At 45.0% G+C, this 19,055-nt stretch overlaps 1 protein-coding gene across 1 annotated transcript in view; it reads left to right on the forward strand.

Annotated features, from left to right (window-relative positions):
* LOC141107736 (olfactomedin-4-like) overlaps positions 1-19,055 on the forward strand; it is a 46,333-nt gene that overhangs the window by 16,500 nt on the left and 10,778 nt on the right. Inside the window, exon 3 of the mRNA XM_073598662.1 lies at positions 1,745-1,957. Coding sequence (XP_073454763.1) covers positions 1,745-1,957 — 213 coding nt within the window. The remainder of the gene's footprint in view (positions 1-1,744; positions 1,958-19,055) is intronic.

The raw sequence follows: 19,055 nt of genomic DNA on the forward strand, positions 1-19,055 counted from the left end.
CTAACATACATTGCAGTAGGCCACCTGCCTACAACAGTATATAAGTAAAGTCCTGACAATGTACAATCAGGCCCAGAGGGTAGGTACAGCCGACCAGAACCACTTATAAACAGTAGCAGAGTATTGTAATCTTGAAATTATGCTGACAGCTTCTTCACCGAGGAGTGGAAATGCAGCCTGGCTGGTTCACACCCAAAAGGGAGGCTTCCTGAGTGGAGTTGCGTAGTCCCTGCACTTTCCCTCCTCCTCAGGAACCTTTACCTGCCACTATGTGCTGTCCCTGCCAAACAGGGAACCTGTCGCTACACTAGCCACATGCATAAAGCATGCCAAACCCAGGAGGCAGGTTCTAAAATAGACTCTGCCCTGACCTAAGATGGCCGATGCGGTCATGTGGGATGCCAGCGTCTGCAGGAAGTCATAGAGGAACCAAATTTCTTTCCCTTCCGCATTGCTGCTTCGATCAAGCGCCACCTACAGTGGGGAGGACAAATTTCAAGTGGCTACTAGACATATGCAATTTGTTTCATTCTGAGTTTGTTTTATGATGAAATTCAACAAATTCATTAATTCGGAAATATTCAAATGAACTAAAACCCATTTAACGCATTTTTACAAAAATGTATAAATTCAGAAATCCAGAAATTCGTAAGTTCTAAAATTCGGAGATCTGAAAATAAGAATGAAAATTCGAAAACCCGAATATTTTAAAATCCGAAATAATAACTAACTAACTAATAATAATAACTATTACTAACTATTAAATTATAGGTATTGGAATTTCCTTTCAAATTTGGCTGTTAGTGAACGTAACAAATACAAATTTATCGGAAGTTATAAATTATCCAAAATAACGAATGCCGCATCTAAACGAATGGAATGTAACAAATTAATAATAATAAATAATAATAATAATAAAAACGTTTTATTATTATTAATGCTAATTTGTTAAGTTCCATCCGTTTAGATGTGGCATTCGTTATTTCGGATAATTCGTAACTTTGGATAAATTCATATTTGTTATGTTCACTAACAGCCAAATTTGAAAGGAAATTCCAATACCTATAATTTAATAATTAGTTATTATTAGTTAGTTAGTTATTATTTCAGATTTTTGAATTTTCGATCTTTAGAATTTTCGGATTTTCAAATTTTCGGACTTTCTAATTTTTGGATTTTCTCATTTTTATATTTTCGTTCTTATTTTCGGATTTTCAAATTTTTGGATTTTCAAATTTTTGGATTTTCTCAAATTTTTAAAATAATGAATACCACATCTAAATGAATGGAACATAACACATTTTTCCAAATTTACAAATCTATTAGAAATAACGAATTTCGATCATAACGAATGACCCGAAAAAAAAAATACGAATTAAAAGAAAGCGTAAACAAACAAATTTTTCGGGCAGTGCACATGCCAAAACTTTTAATTCTGTTTAAGCACTTTCTGCTTAAAATGAGGAATGTTTTAATCTGTGAGGCATTTATTGTTGTGTGTTCTTTTTGGGGAGACTTCCCTTCACTTCCTATTCAAGGGGATCATAGAAAATAACCTGACAGAAATGTTAACCCTAACGCCACAGTATTCAAATCTTAAAAAAATAGGCTTTAAATATACTTTTGTCCAAATCTCCATGATGGGACAAAAATGGTTAAAACATAGTTTTGTTTTCAGATAAATTTTCAGAAGACTGTAAGGTATACTGGCAATAATAACTACAGATGTGAATTCTCTGTACAGATCTACATCTATCAGAGCACACTGACCGTGTACATAGAGCAGATGAAGAACCTGACCAAACGTGTGGAGATCATGGAGAATGGAGGTCTCTCCTACACTGAGCTGGAGTTTGAACTCATCAAGTTGGAGATCAAAGAGATGGAGACCCTCATACTGCAGCTGAAAGCATCATTTAATGGTTCCAGTGTCATAATAGAGACTCTCTACCAGGAGGTAAGACAAAGCTGTGTATCCTCGCAATATGGTAAGGACCTTGTTACTTTTACAATGCACTAAGAGCAATGCTATTTCAGTGATTAAAGAGGACATACCCTGAGATCTTTTATTTCAACAAAAATCTTCCCACATGAGTGCATTTAACATATGTTATGCATGTCATTTAAAAGCCTCCCTTGTGAAGATGTCCAAAAGCTCTGAGACTGCTGTTGGGTGTTGCCATCTTGGATGAGATGTCGACTCAAGTGACACTCTATAGTATTCCCAACTTGCACTACTTCTTCCCCAACTGCTACATAAACGGTTATATAGGAAGTTAAAGAGAGTGACAAAAAAGCTGGGTCAGCACAGAGAGTAATTTGATGCTCCCAGAGGAGGAGAGTACTATAAAGTGCAAGGTGGGAGGAGACTGTGCCAGGGAATTGACTAGATTTTTTTTCTAGCAAGTCCAGAGGCACATTGCAAGTGAAATTAAAAAATAATTTATGGAAAGGAAAAACACTGCATTTAATATACTGTACATAAAACTGTAACGTGAAATATTTTTTTTCTGTAATTCCTTTATTTTCATAGAAAGTGCGTTTAACAGTCAACACATATAGCAGAGATACATAATAAAAATCAGACAGAATGATCAAACGTGGTCATAAGCTGAGGTAAACATATCAGATACTCCGGCAATGCACAGTAAATAAGGCACACAAAAAAAACACGTCATAGAGATAATATCAGTGTGTGAAGTCGGGAGGCATCCTAACAAATACTTGCATGACCTAGAACTTATAGTAATGTATGCAGAGCTATACATTACAATAAAAAATGTTTTAATTTTTACAGTTGTTTGGGAGGCAGAACAACCCAAAGGCCAGATGGGCCCAAACATGGGACACATGAATTAAGTAACGCACATTAGGATATTCACAGTATCTGATCAAAACAGCCCATGATTCGGTAATAGTTATGGGGACAGGGTGTGTACAGAAGGGGGAAAAGGGGAGTAGAGGGTCAGACAACGACCAGGGGAAGAAGGGAGAGAGGCGAGAGGTAAGAGGGGGAGAGGAGAGGTGGAGGCATAGTGGAGTGAGAGGGCAGATAGCAGAAAATAGGAGAAGAGTAGAGTAGAGTAGGGTAGTGCCCCCTGACTAGGGAGCGGAACAAGCCCAATGGGTCAGCCAGACTGTGCAGCCTCATGGAGATAAGCGTCCCTGTATATGAAATGTTGCCAGGGTCTCCAGGTCTCCTGCAAGGTCTCCTCCCTGTTGTGCAAGGTGGCAGTGAGATCCTCCATGTCTCTTAGTTTGTTCACTTTAGAAAACCACAGGGATTTAGTCGGCGGGTTCTCCGATCTCCAACAGAGGGGGATGCATGCCTTGGCAGCACTCAGTAGCTGGATGGTGAGAGACCTTGTATTTCCTGATGGGTCGCTTCGAAAGGTGAAGCAGACAAGCCGCGGGGTTCCCCTTTAGAGAGACATCAGTCAGGTGTTTGATCATGCGAGTCACCTCCAGCCAAAAAGGGGAGAGTTTGGGACAAGCCCAAAAAATGTGCAGCATCGTTCCCTCTGCAGTGCCACAATGCAAACAAAGGCTAGGGATCTGCGGGAAGAAATGGTGCAGAGTGGTGGGTACTCTATACCATCGGGTCATGATTTTATAGCAGATCTCTTGGACTCTCGTGGCTATAGAGGATTACTGAGCAAAGTGGAGAATCTTCTCCCTCTGGGAGTCAGTGAATTTATTGCCGAGTTCCGCTTCCCATTTAGAGAGGAACGGGGGATATGAACCCTTCCGCTGGTCGAGTCAAGGAGGAGTAGAGAGACTGTGCTTAAATGGCTCCCTGCGATGACAGATGTGCTCTAGTTCAGTAAGTTGACATGAGATGCCCGGAGTCCGCAATCATCTGCGCAGAAAGTTGCGTAGCTGCAGGCCGCTCCAGAAGTCCAGAGGGGGGTCTGTAGCAGACACCCCAGCTTCAGTGGAGAGTTGGCCATTGGGCCCCAAAAAGTCACACAAATGGAGCCGACTGCCTGCTGCCAGTCGCTTGAAGTGAGGGTTCTGAAGGCCAGGTGCAAATTCTGGATTACCCAGAACCAGCACCATAGGGGAGAGTAGCGGGGACACTTAGGAGTGTCGGAAGGCATCTCTGGCCACCGATAGTGTGCTGCCTAGTGTGGGATGGACAGCGAGGTCCCTTGGCAAAGGTGTGGTGATCCAGGGCCAGCTCTTAGCCATGTCTCTAGAATCCTCCATTTCCATGGCCACCCAGTGCTTTGCCTCTGCGTGGCAATGCCAGTCCACCAATCTGGTGACGTGAGCCGCCCTGTAATAGGGTTTTATGTCCGGGAGGCCAATCCCGCCCCTACTTTGCAAGGTGGAGGAGTTGAAGTCTAATGCGTGGCTTGCGATGGGACCAAACTAAATCGCGGAACATAGAGTCGATTTGCTTGAAAAATACTAGGGGTAGACGGAGAGGAAGTATAGGTGAAGTTGAAAAAATCGTGCTTAGGACAAGTATATAGGCCAAGTGTATACAGGTTGCTGCCTCCCTTAAACAAAGACACTCCCTAGGAATGTCCTGCAGAAATAAGAAGTATTAGGGGATAAATAGGGAAAAACGGCGCTACCCGAGAGACCTGTTTGGCTCAGCCTATACAGGGAACGTTGTATAAACGTAATTTTATATATATCACAAGGTTTCAAACCAATATGGGTGAAAGGATGCCGTAATTAAATGGAAAACAGGGTTTTCCATTTAATTACGGCATCCTTTCACCCATATTGGTTTGAAACCTTGTGATATATATAAAATTACGTTTATACAACGTTCCCTGTATAGGCTGAGCCAAACAGGTCTCTCGGGTAGCGCCGTTTTTCCCTATTTATCCCCTAAGACGGAGAGGAAGTGCCTGCAGCAGGTACAATACCCTTGGCAACAAGGTCATCTCAAGGGCACTGCAATGGCCAAACCATGTCAACGTCAGGGAGTGCCAGTAGAGAAGATTTGCCTTAAGGCGAAGAAGTAGCGGGGCAAAATTCACTGAGTACAAGTCAGCGGGGTCAGAGGTGATGTCGACTCCCAGTTATCGGATAAGGTTAGTCGCCCATCTCAGAGGAAAGGCCGATCGCAGACGTTGAACAATGTCCGTCCCTACCCACCGTTATATTGAAAATTGAGGATTTGGACAGATTAATTTTAAAGAGGGAGAGAGCGCCATATTCCTGAAGAGATCGAAGCAGGTTTGGGAGGGAAGTAAGCGTTTCCCTTAGGAAGAAGATTGGGTCGTCCGCGAATGCTGCCACCTTGTGGGACCCTGAAGATTTTTGGTAGCCGGTAATGCCCGGATCCGCCCTTATTCTGCACAAAAAAGGCTCCAATGATCAGAGGAGATAGGGGGCAGCCCTGCCGTGTGCCATTGCGGATGTTGAAGAAGTTAGACCTCGTCTCATTAACTTTGACCGCTGCAGTGGGGTGAGAGTAAAGGGACAGTATCCATCCCAGCATAGAGGACCGGAGGCCAATGTGCTCTAAGGTGGCCCGTATAAAGGACCAATCCATTCGGTCGAAGGCCTTCTCCGTGTCGGTAGACAGCAGGAGAAGGGCCTGTTTCCATGTCCTGGCCACGTGGATCAAGTTCACCACTCGGATGGTGTTGTCCCGTGGCTCCCATAGCGGCACAAAGCCTGCCTGATACCCATGGATGAGACTCGGTATATGAGAAAGCAGTCTGTTGGCCAGAATTTTGGCAAACAATTTCAAGTCTGTTCAAAGTGTGTTCAACACACTGTCAAGTGTGTTCAAAAGTGCTATCAGGCAATAATTCCTGCACCATAACGGATTTTTCCCCTCTTTAGGGATAAGGGAAATATAGGCTCTCAGAGTGTCTACCTGGAAAAAATTACCCTCTGTAATAGAATTGAGGGCAGCGACTAGAGGTTGCGACAGCGTATCAAAAAAGGTCTTGTAGTAAGTCGGAGTCAGGCCATCAGGGCTGGGGGCCTTGCTTGGCTTTGATTTGGCTAGGGCCACTCCCAGCTCTGCTGCCATGATGGGCTCCTCCAGTTCTTCCTGGACAGCACTAGGGAGTGATGGCATGCCAGAAGCGACTACATACAACTGGGGGGTGGAGCTATCGTCAGCTGGGAGGACACCAGTGGAGGGCTTGTATAGGTTATAGAAACCTTCATAGAAAGAACGAAACTCCGTTGCCATGTCTGACGATGTATTCAGCTTTTGTCCAGAGGAAGCCAGGATATGAGAAATGTACGTTTTTGTGCGTGGGCCTCGCAGTGCCCTAGCCAGCAGTGACCCAGTTTTATTAGAGAATTCGTACATGGTGCGGTACGAAATTTTTGCTTCATTTTGTGAAATAAAAGCGAACGGAGTCCCTCATAAGCTTTGAGGAGATCCTGAAAGGTTGAATGCGCAATACTCGCCTTATGCGAACACTCCAGGCTACGTATCAGGGCAAGAAGCTCTTCTGTACGACGGGTTCTCTCCCGTTTAAGGTGGGCCCCTATTCTGATCAGTGTGCCCCTGACAACCGCCTTATTGGCCTCCCAGACCACCAGGGGATTGGTAACTGACTCTCCATTAATGGAGAAGTACTCCCGCAGAGTGTTCAGCAACTCGGAACGGGGTTCCTCAGACTGAAGCAAGGCTTCATTTAGCCTCCAGGATGGGGGGGCCGGGTCATTGCCCCAGTTGGAGTATCAGGTAGACTGGCGCATGGTCCGAGAAAGACATGACGTCGATGGAGGTGGACACTACTCTGGTTAGGTCTTTGTGCGACAGCAGCAGATAGTCTAACCGCGAGTACGTGTGGTGCACCTGGGAAGAAAAGCTATAGTCCCAGTCCTGCGGATTGAGCAACTGCCAGGGGTCCACTAGATGCAGAGTGTGTAGATCCGCCTTCAGGCGCTTCAGACGCGAGTAGGAGAGGTGGGAGGCGCCGCATGAGACGTCAAGGGACAGATCCATCGCAAAGTTGAGGTCCCCGCCAAAAACAAGTATCCCCTCCATGAACTCCAGGAGCTCAGGAAGAAGTTTCCACAGGAATTGTGGATGGTCCACGTTGGGGAAGTATACGTTGGCAAAGGTGACCCGCACATCAAACACCGTCCCCTTGAAAAGGAGAAAACGATCCTGCACATCCGCTCGCTGCACTTCAAACGTCCATGGCACCGATTTGGTCAGCAAGATGCTAACCCCCTTAGATTTAGAGATCGGGGAGACACTGTGGTAAACTGTCGGGAAGGTCCTATTAGTCAGTTTAGGAATACTATCACCATGAAAGTGTGTTTCCTGTAAAAAGACTACTTGCGTTTTGCCTTTGCGCAAGTCAGCCAGGAGCTGCGAGCTCTTTTGCGGTGTGTTCAGGCCACGCATATTAAGGGAGGTGATCTTGAGGAGACCCATGTTGCCGCCTGGCGCGGAGATGGTGTTTTGCTTGCATCTATCTAGCAAGGTTACTTTGTGGTATAAGCAAGGGAGCTGAGATTTCTGCAGTGTGTAAATGTGCTTTTACTATACAAGGATGCTGTACATACAAAACTATTACAATATTAGGAATACAATACAAGACTGACAGATATCTATAACAAGCAAAATGCCTAGCAAATGAACAGCCTATGGTCTATACCAGTGCAAATACACTTAAAAGTTACTTATCCTCTGTTCATGATCTCCATTGGCAACGATTCTTATGGATACCAGGCACTTTTCATCTATCATGAGTGGCTTCTGATCTTAAAGCATGATGATGTGTGTCCCTAGCTTATGCCTGAATCCCCCTTTTTATGTGTCAGGCTGTTTACCATAGTTACCAAACAACAGAAAACATACATGTTTGTACTGTATAAACAGTGGACTGTTGAAACTGTCAATTGAATACAAAAATAGTATCTACGTACCCATTGTATGCAGCAGCATTTGTTTGAGAAATCTACTCAAGCCAAAACCTATCTATGAGCAACCACTATTGTGTAATGTTATGTCTGATTAATATAAAAAAAATCATATTTTAACAAACGCAACACATTCCACCCTAGATTTTTTTTTTTTTTCAGACTCCATACAGAAAATCACTTCATTACTAAGAAAACTCATTCTAAACATTCATTTTCCTTGAATGCAACACCTCCCATATTTCTGTCATTGAGAAGGTGTTTCAGTCTTTAACTCCAGGCTTGTAATACATCAAAGGCCTTGCTCTCCACAGCTCTTGCGATCTTCCGCCATTCTTTCCATCATGTAACCACTTTTCTCTGGTCTTCCTATGGATCAAATCGGAGACAGCCTGTGGAGTGGAAAACAAAGCAGATTATCTGTTCCTTCTAATAATACATAAACAGTAGATCCAAGCCCTTCAGCTACAATCTCTCCTCTAAATGGCTTCTTGCCTGGATATCTGACTAACACTTTGCCCCCTGCCTGTACCCGCTTCTGACCCTCCCAAAGAACATCAATAGGAAGGAGAGGAAATATACTGATATTTCCCAGAAGATCACTGCTGTTTATTTTGGAAGGTTTGATGTTATGTAGCCTCACTTTCCACTCTTGCTGAGAAGTATCCACTAACCAGTCATAGTCCCAGCCACTGTCTTGAAGCTCATCTGCCAATGCAAATATAACTTCAAACCTTCCTGCCACATTCCCTCTCATTCTTAGATAGGCTTCAGCTTCAGATACGTCACTCTTGGTTTCTATGTCATAGGAAGCAGTAACATGGTATCTGTTAAGCCCTGTTCTTTCAGGAACCTTACATAAATACTGAACTCTGCACTCCAGCTGTGGAATCTGTGCCCCAGCCCCTACCATCCTCTCATATGGTGTGCTTTTGGCTATTAGCCTAGAATTTAACATGACTGTCTGTGTGAGGACCCAATCCCACCCCCTTAGTGTATGTGTGGGTGTAAGTTTGCATATCTGGTCCTTCAATAGCCCGTTGTATCTTTTAATCAAACCAGCTGCCTGTGGATGGTATGGGATGTGGCACAACCAGTACACTCCAGAATCTTTGGCCCACTGCTGTACTGTTGATCCAGTGAAGTGTGAGCCGTTGTCACTTTGGATTTTGGGACAACCATAAGCAACGACAAGTTTCTGGAGCAGTTGAAGAGACTTGATCTGCACGTTTAGAAGGATGAACAAGCATAAGTCCTGAATAGGTGTCTGCTGCAGTGCAACAATATCTCAGTCCATTGTTTCCCCGGGGCAGGGGACCGATGAAGTCAATCTGCCAGATCTCTGCAGGCCTCTCACCCCTCTTAATCGACCCGGTGGAGTACTTTTGCAATCGCCATTGTCGCACTTCTCCACACACTGTACAGTTCCCTATTACAGTCTTTATCATGTCCATGGATATAGGCAATCCGCTCTGCTGTGCCCATTCATATGTTTCTTTCTGCCCCAAATGTCCAGATTGCTTGTGAACCCAGTTGGCCAAGTTCATCAAGACAGGATCAACTGGCACAACTGCCTTCACTTTGGCAATTTCATCTGCAACTCTGTTATAGTTCTCAAAGTCTGTGACTAGGGGCACATGTGCATCAACATGCCCCACTTTTATGGTGCAGGAATGAGCTTCCTTTCAGATGTAGTCCCAGACTTCCTTGCCTCCCCACACCACCTTTCCATGAATCATCCATTCAGTGAACTTCCACGTGGGCATCCAAGTTGTCAGTCCTTTAAAAACCGCCCAGCTGTCAGTGTAGATCAGGGGTCTTCAAACTACAGCCCTCCAGTTGTTCATGAACTTCAATTCCCATCATACCTCATGGGAAGTGTAGTTCTGCAACAGCTGGAGGGCCGTAGTTTGAGGATCCCTGGTGTAGATAGTAACATGGGAACATGGATCCTCCTGAAGGTCTCCTTCCGGTTTCCTGCAGGACTGTGTTGTTCCTTGGGTTGTAGGCTGCTGCTGTCCATTTACGCCCAAACGAGGCGACTATGGCTGAACCATCCATGAACCAGGCTGACTCCTTCATGTCTTCTGACAGAGACTCGAAGGGTGGAGCTTCTTGAATGGGCGATGACTGCAGCACATGATTTTCTTCTTCTGGCCAGGTGCTGGTAAAAGTAACAAGCCCTGCCAACTGTTTTGAAATGTCTCTAACATCCCCAGTTGCAATACCCCCTCTTTCTTGAAGGTACCATTTCCATTTCATCAGTGTCTGGTTCTGGGCTACAGCTGCCCTAGTGGTCAGTCCATTATCTTTCACCCATCCTGCTATTGGCAATGCAGTATGAATGGTGATTGTGTCCTTTCCTGTAATGGTCTCTACATGTTGAAGCGCTGTGTGGGCCCCAAACAGCTACTTCTCGAGGGTCGTGTATCTCTTCTGTGCCCCTGTCAGTTGTTTGGACCAAAATCCAATGGGTATGGCTCTCAGTCCTTTCTTTTCATTTGGCTTCCATAGACTCCAAGATATGGTACCATTCTGCTTCACTACATCCAACCTAAATGGTACTCCTTGTCTCACGGGTCCTAATCCCTGATGCTGCAAAATAGCTTCTTTGGCAGCCAGGAATGCAGTCCGCTGCTCTGAACCCCATGTGAACTAAGTCTTTTTTCTGGTGACATTATATATATAGGCCTCAGAATCAGTCCAAGATGTGGGATGAACGATCTCCAGAACCCCACAACTGCAATAAACTTCTGTGCCTCCTCTTTGGTAGTAGGGGGCGACAGAGCCTGGATAGTTTGCACAACTGTGGAATTTTCCTCTGCGGCCCAGTCCACATCATTCCCAGGAATTTCACTTCTGTGGCAGGTCCTTGGACTTTGTCTTTGTCGATAGCCCACCCTCTGTTCTCCATGTGATGTATCAGCAAGTGTAGTGTCATATACCAGATAAGACCAGAACTGTGTGGACTGCAACAGGGGAAACCCAGACATGTATAAGTGAAAAGATAAATGATTTATTAACCACTTGCCGATCGCCTCACGACGATATACGTCGGCAGAATGGCACGGCAGGCAGAATCACGTACCTGTACGTGATCTGCCTCCCGCGGGTGGGGGGGTCCGATCGGATCCCCCCCCCGGTGCCCGAGGCGGTCGGCGTTTGTTCCCCAGCGATCGGAGGTGAGGGGGAGGCCGTCCATTCGTGGCCCCCCCTCGCGATCGCTCCCAGCCAATGGGATCATTCCTCTGCTGCTGTATGCTAAACAGCAGCAGAGGAAATGATGTCATCTCTCCTCGGCTCGGTATTTTCCGTTCTGGCGCCGAGGAGAGAAGACATCAATGTGAGTGCACAACACACACACAGTAGAACATGCCAGGCACACATTACACCCCCCTTTACCCCCCGATCCCCCCCCAATCACCCCCCCCCGTCACACTGACACAAGCAGTTTTTTTTTTTCTGATTACTGCATTGGTGTCAGTTTGTGACAGTTAGTGTGGTAGGGCAGTTAGTGTTAGCCCTCTTTAGGTCTAGGATACCCCCCTAACCCCCCCTAATAAAGTATTAACCCCTTGATCACCCCCCATCGCCAGTGTCACTAAGCGATCATTTTTATGATCGCTGTATTAGTGTCACTGGTGACGCTAGTTAGGGAGGAAAATATTTAGGTTCGCCGCCAGCGTTTTGTAGCGACAGGGACCCCCATATACTTCCGAATAAAGGTTTTAACCCCTTGATTGCCCCCTAGTTAACCCTTTCACCAGTGATCACCGTATAACTGTTACGGGTGACGCTGGTTAGTTAGTTTATTTTTTATAGTGTCAGGGCACCCGCCGTTTATTACCGAATTATTACCGAATAAAGGTTTAGCCCCCTGACTGCCCGGCGGTGATATGCATCGCCCCAGGCAGCGTCAGGTTAGCGCCAGTACCGCTAACACCCACGCACGCAGCATACGCCTCCCTTAGTGGTATAGTATCTGAACGGATCAATATCTGATCCGATCAGATCTATACTAGCGTCCCCAGCAGTTTAGGGTTTCCAAAAACGCAGTGTTAGCGGGATCAGCCCAGATACCTGCTAGCACCTGCATTTTTCCCCTCCGCCCGGCCCAGCCCAGCCCACCCAAGTGCAGTATCGATCGATCACTGTCACTTACAAAACACTAAACGCATACCTGCAGCGTTCGCAGAGTTAGGCCTGATCCCTGCGATCGCTAACAGTTTTTTTGATAGCATTTTGGTGAACTGGTAAGCACCAGCTCCAGGCAGTGTCAGGTTAGCGCCAGTACCGCTAACACCCATGCACGCACTGTACACCTCCCTTAGTGGTATAGTATCTGAACGGATCAATATCTGATCCGATCAGTTCTATACTAGCGTCCCCAGCAGTTTAGAGTTCCCAAAAACGCAGTGTTAGGGGGATCGGCCCAGATACCTGCTAGCACCTGCATTTTGCCCCTCCGCCCAGCCCAGCCCAGCCCACCCAAGTGCAGTATCGATCGATCACTGTCACTTACAAAACACTAAACGCATAACTGCAGCGTTTGCAGAGTCAGGCTTGATAACCGCGATCGCTAACAGTTTTTTTGGTAGCATTTTGGTGAACTGGCAAGTACCAGCCCCAGGCAGCGTCAGGTTAGCGCAAGTACTGCTAACATCCACGCACACACCGTACACCTCCCTTAGTGGTATAGTATCTGAACGGATCAATATCTGATCCGATCAGATCTATACTAGCGTCCCCAGCAGTTTAGGGTTCCCAAAAATGCAGTGTTAGCGGGATCAGCCCAGATACCTGCTAGCACCTGCGTTTTGCCCCTCCTCCCGGCCCAGCCCAGCCCAGCCCAACCCACCCAAGTGCAGTATCGATCGATCACTGTCGCTTACAAAACACTAAACGCATAACTGCAGCGTTCGCAGGGTCAGGCCTGATCCCTGCGATCGCTAACAGTTTTTGTGGTAGCGTTTTGGTGAACTGGCAAGCACCAGCGGCCTAGTACACCTTGGTCATAATCAAACCAGCACTGCAGTAACACTTGGTGACGTGGCGAGTCCCATAAGTGCAGTTCAAGCTGGTGAGGTGGCAAGCACAAGTAGTGTCCCGCTGCCACCAAGAAGAAGACAAACAGGCCTGTCGTGCCCATAGTACCCTTCCTGCTGTATTCGCCAATCCTAATTGTGAACCCACCGCTTCTGCAGCACCCATACTTCCCCCATTCACATCCCCAACCAAATGCAGTCAGCTGCATTAGAGGCATTTTCTTTATGTCCTCCCGAGTACCCCTACCCAACGAACCCCCCCAAAAAAGATGTCCTGTCTGCAGCAAGCGCGGATATAGGCGTGACACCCGCTATTATTTTCCCTCCTGTCCTGACAATCCTGGTCTTTGCATTGGTGAATGTTTTGAACGCTACTAGTCACTAGTTGAGTATTAGCGTAGGGTACAGCATTGCACAGACTAGGCACACTTTCACAGGGTCTCCCAAGATGCCATCGCATTTTGAGAGATCCGAACCTGGAACTAGTTACAGTTATAAAAGTTACAGTTACAAAAAAAAGTGTAAAAAAAAAAAATATATATAAAATAAAAAAAAATAGTTGTCGTTTTATTGTTCTCTCTCTCTCTATTCTCTCTCTATGGTTCTGCTCTTTTTTACTGTATTCTATTCTGCAATGTTTTATTGTTATTATGTTTTATCATGTTTGCTTTTCAGGTATGCAATTTTTTATACTTTACCGTTTACTGTGTTTTATTGTTAACCATTTTTTTGTCTTCAGGTACGCCATTCACGACTTTGAGTGGTTATACCAGAATGATGCCTGCAGGTTCAGGTATCATCTTGGTATCATTCTTTTCAGCCAGCAGTCGGCTTTCATGTTAAAGCAATCCTAGCGGCTAATTAGCCTCTAGACTGCTTTTACAAGCAGTGGGAAGGAATGCCCCCACCCACCGTCTTCCGTGTTTTTCTCTGGCTCTCCTGTCTCAACAGGGAACCTGAGAATGCAGCCGGTGATTCAGCCAGCTGACCATTGAGCTGATCAGAGACCAGAGTGGCTCCAAACATCTCTATGGCCTAAGAAACCGGAATCTACGAGCATTTTATGACTTAGATTTCGCCGGATGTTAACAGCGCCATTGGGAAATTGGGAAAGCATTTTATCACACCGATCTTGGTGTGGTCAGATGCTTTGAGGGCAGAGGAGAGATCTAGGGTCTAATAGACCCCAATTTTTTCAAAAAAGAGTACCTGTCACTACCTATTGCTATCATAGGGGATATTTACATTCTCTGAGATAACAATAAAAATGAAAAAAATGAAAAAATGAAAAAAAAAATGAAAGGGACAGTTTAAAAATAAGATAAGCTAAGGCGAACGCAAGTGTCGGTCTGGCGTCAAATGTAAACAGCAATTGCACCATGCATGTGAGGTATCACCGCGAAGATCAGATCGAGGGCAGTAATTTTAGCAGTAGACCTCCTCTGTAAATCTAAATTGGTAACCTGTAAATGCTTTTAAAGGCTTTTAAAAATGTATTCATTTTATTGCCACTGCACGTTTATGCGCAATATTATAGCATGTCATGTTTGGTATCCATGTACTCGGCCTAAGATCATCTTTTTTATTTCATCAAACATTTGGGCAATATAGTGTGTTTTAGTGCATTAAAATTTAAAAAAGTTTGTTTTTTCCCCAAAAAATGCATTTGAAAAATCGGTGCGCAAATACTGAGTAAAAAAAAAATGAAACACCCACCATTTTAATCTGTAGGGCATTTGTTTTAAAAAATATATAATGTTTGGGGGTTCAAAGTAATTTTCTTGCAAAAAAAAAAAAATTTTTTCATGTAAACAAAAAGTGTCAGAAAGGGCTTTGTCTTCAAGTGGTTAGAAGAGTGGGTGATGTGTGACATAAGCTTCTAAATGTTGTGCATAAAATGCCAGGACAGTTCAAACCCCCCCCAAATGACCCCATTTTGGAAAGTAGACACCCCAAGCTATTTGCTGAGAGGCATGTCGAGTCCATGGAATATTTCATATTGTGACACAAGTTGCGGGAAAGAGACTTTTTTTTTTTTTTTTTTGCACAAAGTTGGCACTAAATGATATATTGCTCACACAGGCCATGGGCATATGTGGAATTGCACCCCAAAATACGTTTAGCTGCTTCTCCTGAGTATGGGGATACCACATGTGTGGGACTTTTTGGGAGCCTAGCCTCGTACGGGACCCCGAAAACCAAGCACCGCCTTCAGGCTTTCTAAGGGCGTAAATTTTTGATTTCACTCTTCACTGCCTATCACAGTTTTGGAGGCCATGGAAGGCCCAGGTGGCACAACCCCCCCCCCAAATGACCCTATTTTGGAAAGTAGATACTCCAAGCTATTTGCTGAGAGGTATAGTGAGTATTTTGCAGACCTCACTTTTTGTCACAAAGTTTTGAAAATTGAAAAAAGAAAAAAAAAATTTTCAAAAACAAATGAGAGTTGCAAAATACTCACCATGCCTCTCAGCAAATAGCTTGGGGTGTCTACTTTCCAAAATGGGGTCATTTGGGGGGGTGTGTGCCACCTGGGCATTCCATGGCCTCCGAAACTGTGATAGGCAATGAAGAGTGAAATCAAAAATTTACACCCTTAGAAATCCTGAAGGCGGTGATCGTTTTTTGGGGCCCCGTACGCGGCTACGCTCCGAAAAAGTCCCACACATGTGGTATCCCCATACTCAGGAGAAGCAGCTAAATGTATTTTGGGGTGCAATTCCACATATGCCCATGGCCTGTGTGAGCAATATATCATTTAGTGACAACTTTGTGCAAAAAAAAAAATTGTCACTTTCCCGCAACTTTTGTCAAAATATAAAATATTCCATGGACTCAGCATGCCTCTCAGCAAATAGCTTGGGGTGTCTACTTTCCAAAATTGGGTCATTTGGGGGGGTTTTGTGCCATCTGGGCATTTTATGGCCTTCAAAACTGTGATAGGTAGTGAGGAGTAAAATCAAAAATTTACACCCTTAGAAATCCTGAAGGCGGTGATTGGTTTTCGGGGCCCCGTACGCGGCTAGGCTCCCAAAAAGTCCCACACATGTGGTATCCCCGTACTCAGGAGAATCAGCTGAATGTATTTTGGGGTGCAATTCCACATATGCCCATGGCCTGTGTGAGCAAGATATCATTTAGTGACAACTTTTTGTAATTTTTTTTTTTCTTGTCATTCAATCACTTGGGACAAAAAAAATTAATATTCAATGGGGTCAACATGCCTCTCAGCAATTTCCTTGGGGTGTCTACTTTCCAAAATGGGGTCATTTGGGGGGGGGGGTTTGTACTGCCCTGCCATTTAAGCACCTCAAGAAATGACATAGGCAGTCATAAACTAAAAGCTGTGTAAATTCCAGAAAATGTACCCTAGTTTGTAGACGCTATAACTTTTGCGCAAACCAATAAATATACGCTTATTGACATTTTTTCTACCAAAGACATGTGGCCGAATACATTTTGGCCTAAATGTATGACTAAAATTGAGTTGATTGGATTTTTTTTATAACAAAAAGTAGAAAATATCATTTTTTTTCAAAATTTTCGGTCTTTTTCCGTTTATAGCGCAAAAAATAAAAACTGCAGAGGTGATCAAATACCATTAAAAGAAAGCTCTATTTGTGGGAAGAAAAGGACGCAAATTTCATTTGGGTACAGCATTGCATGACCGCGCAATTAGCAGTTAAAGCGACGCAGTGCCAAATTGTAAAAAGTGTTCTGGTCAGGAAGGGGGTAAATCCTTCCGGGGCTGAAGTGGTTAAGGATAAGTGAATAAATATAACACAACCACCTCCAATATCACTCAGTGCACAACAATCAATACCAAACAGAACCCCACAAATAATAATAATAACAGAACAAATATATACAAGTAAGGGAAATACCAAGATCATAAACAAAGCCAGGCCAGGGTCGTCAATAGGAGGTCAGCAGCTGGGGAAGGGAAACAAACAGGACAAAGAGATGATGGATGGATCACAGGAGGGACGGGTCAGATACAAGGCTCAGGGTCCATGGTTCAGGAAACAGACAGGGAACAGGATAAACAGGTTCCAGGAATCAGGTTTCAGGTACAGGAATCAGGTTTTCAGGATCAGGGTAACAGGATGCAGGCTGCAGGTCAGGGCTCAAGGACAATACCAAGGCAAGATGTGTGAGCACTTGCCAGGTATTTATACTACAGCTGTTAATTAAAGTGGAGTTCCACCCAAAAATGGAACTTCCACTTTTTGGATTCCTCCCCCCCTCCGGTGTCACATTTGGCACCTTTCAGGGGGGAGGAGGGAGCAAATACCTGTGTAATACAGGTATTTGGTCTCACTTCCTGGCATAGATCACCGCAGCGCTTGCGGTGACCTATGCCACTTCCGGCGCCTACCCTGTCCTCCCCGCTGTATTCTGTGAGACACAGAACACACCAGGGACCTGAAAGGACGAGCAGCGCTACTCACGCATGCGCAGTAGGGAACCAGGAAGTGAAGCCGCACGGCTTTACTTCCTTATTCCCTTACCGAGGATGGTGGCAGCAGCTGCCGAGAGCTGAAGGATGGATCGACTTCGGCTGCCGACATCGCGGGCTCCCTGGACAGGTAAGTGCCTATATATTAAAAGTCAGCAGCTGCAATATTTGTAGCTGCTGGCTTTTAATATTTTTTTTCAGCAGACCTCCGCTTTAAAGTCAGGTGACGCCTGTCTGCAGAGGGTAATACCTGCTCCATCCTGCCAGGATCCCTCCGCTGGTTGACACTAGTACTGCGGCCCAAGGATGACAAAATACCAGCAGGAAAAAGCTCTCCTGACAGCTCCAAGCTGCCAGGAGACACCTGCTGGTGGACCTCAGTACTGCACACCAAATGATCGCTATTACCAGCGGAGGGGATCTTTCCTGACATGCAGCGCTTCAGTTACATCTTCTTTTGTTCCAGAGATCATGATGTCATCAATGTAGTGAAACACAGCGACTTTCAAACTCAGGGTACTTAAATCTCGGGCAATCAGTCCATGACAAATCATTAGAGAATGAACATTAGGTCTTCAGGAAGCACAGTGAAAGTTTACTGGTGGCCTTCCCACACCATAGCAAGCTGGTCTTGACACTCTGGGTCTATCAAAATCGAAAACAAAAAGCATTAGCCAGGACTATCACAGCATGATATTCTCAGGCATCTTTAGCAATTTTCTCAACAATTGAGATCATATCTGTCATGAAGCTTGGAATACTGAAGTATTTCCCTTTGATTCTATTACACAGTGGGGGGGATCTGCTGCCCTGTTTTAAGGCTAACCCCCTCCAGATGGCTCCATGATCTGGAAGGAAGGCATTGTTCTGTGTTTGACTGTTTGTTTATGTACTTTAATTACCCCCTGGGGCTTCTCTGTGTCATTATACATATCAGTCCTCCTATTCAAGCTATAGGACCAATCCCTGCTGACCCTGTTTCAAGTCCTCATTTGCATGGCTAAGAGGACCTTAATTGAAGACTAAAGTGTAGTTTACAATTTACCAATAGGAAAGTGGTTGTTGGGGGCGGGGTGTTAAAACTGCTGTGTATAAAATTGTGTTGTGTGCATCCAATAAAAGTGAGATTTCTGTTTGAACTTACATACAGCCTGCCTGGTGTTTGTTCTGAGCTATCACAACTGGATTCGATCGGCACATAGCTGTAGTTCGAATCCCGGAGCATTGGATGACTGAACCATCAGATGTTGCGATCTGCAATCTGATTCTATAGCCGCAGAGGAGTGTCGGGAGAGTGGAATTGAGCGAGCAGGGGCTCGTTACAATATCTGGTACAGCTGACTTCAATGGAGGTGTCACTTTGTTTAGACTTCTGTAATCCGTAGTGATTCTATATGTCCCATCAGGTTTCTTTACTGGGAACACTGGAGACGAGAAAGGACTTACAGCAGGTCTAAGGATCCCTACTCTCAACAGTTCCCCCCAACAAGGACAATAATGGAGCCCTGAGATTAAATGGCGCAGACTTCATCAGCTTAGAGTGCAGAGCAGACATAAAGGGTTTCATATCTGGACCCATCCATTCTGGAAACGTATTCAATCTGGTTATACAACCCATCTCACGTAACCTGGAAATACCCTCTCCTATTGATCTCCAGGAGTAGGTATTTTCCAGGTCAGTAGGACTA

This window comes from Aquarana catesbeiana, linkage group LG09 (genome assembly GCF_042186555.1).
Source record: "Aquarana catesbeiana isolate 2022-GZ linkage group LG09, ASM4218655v1, whole genome shotgun sequence".
NCBI lineage: Eukaryota > Metazoa > Chordata > Amphibia > Anura > Ranidae > Aquarana > Aquarana catesbeiana.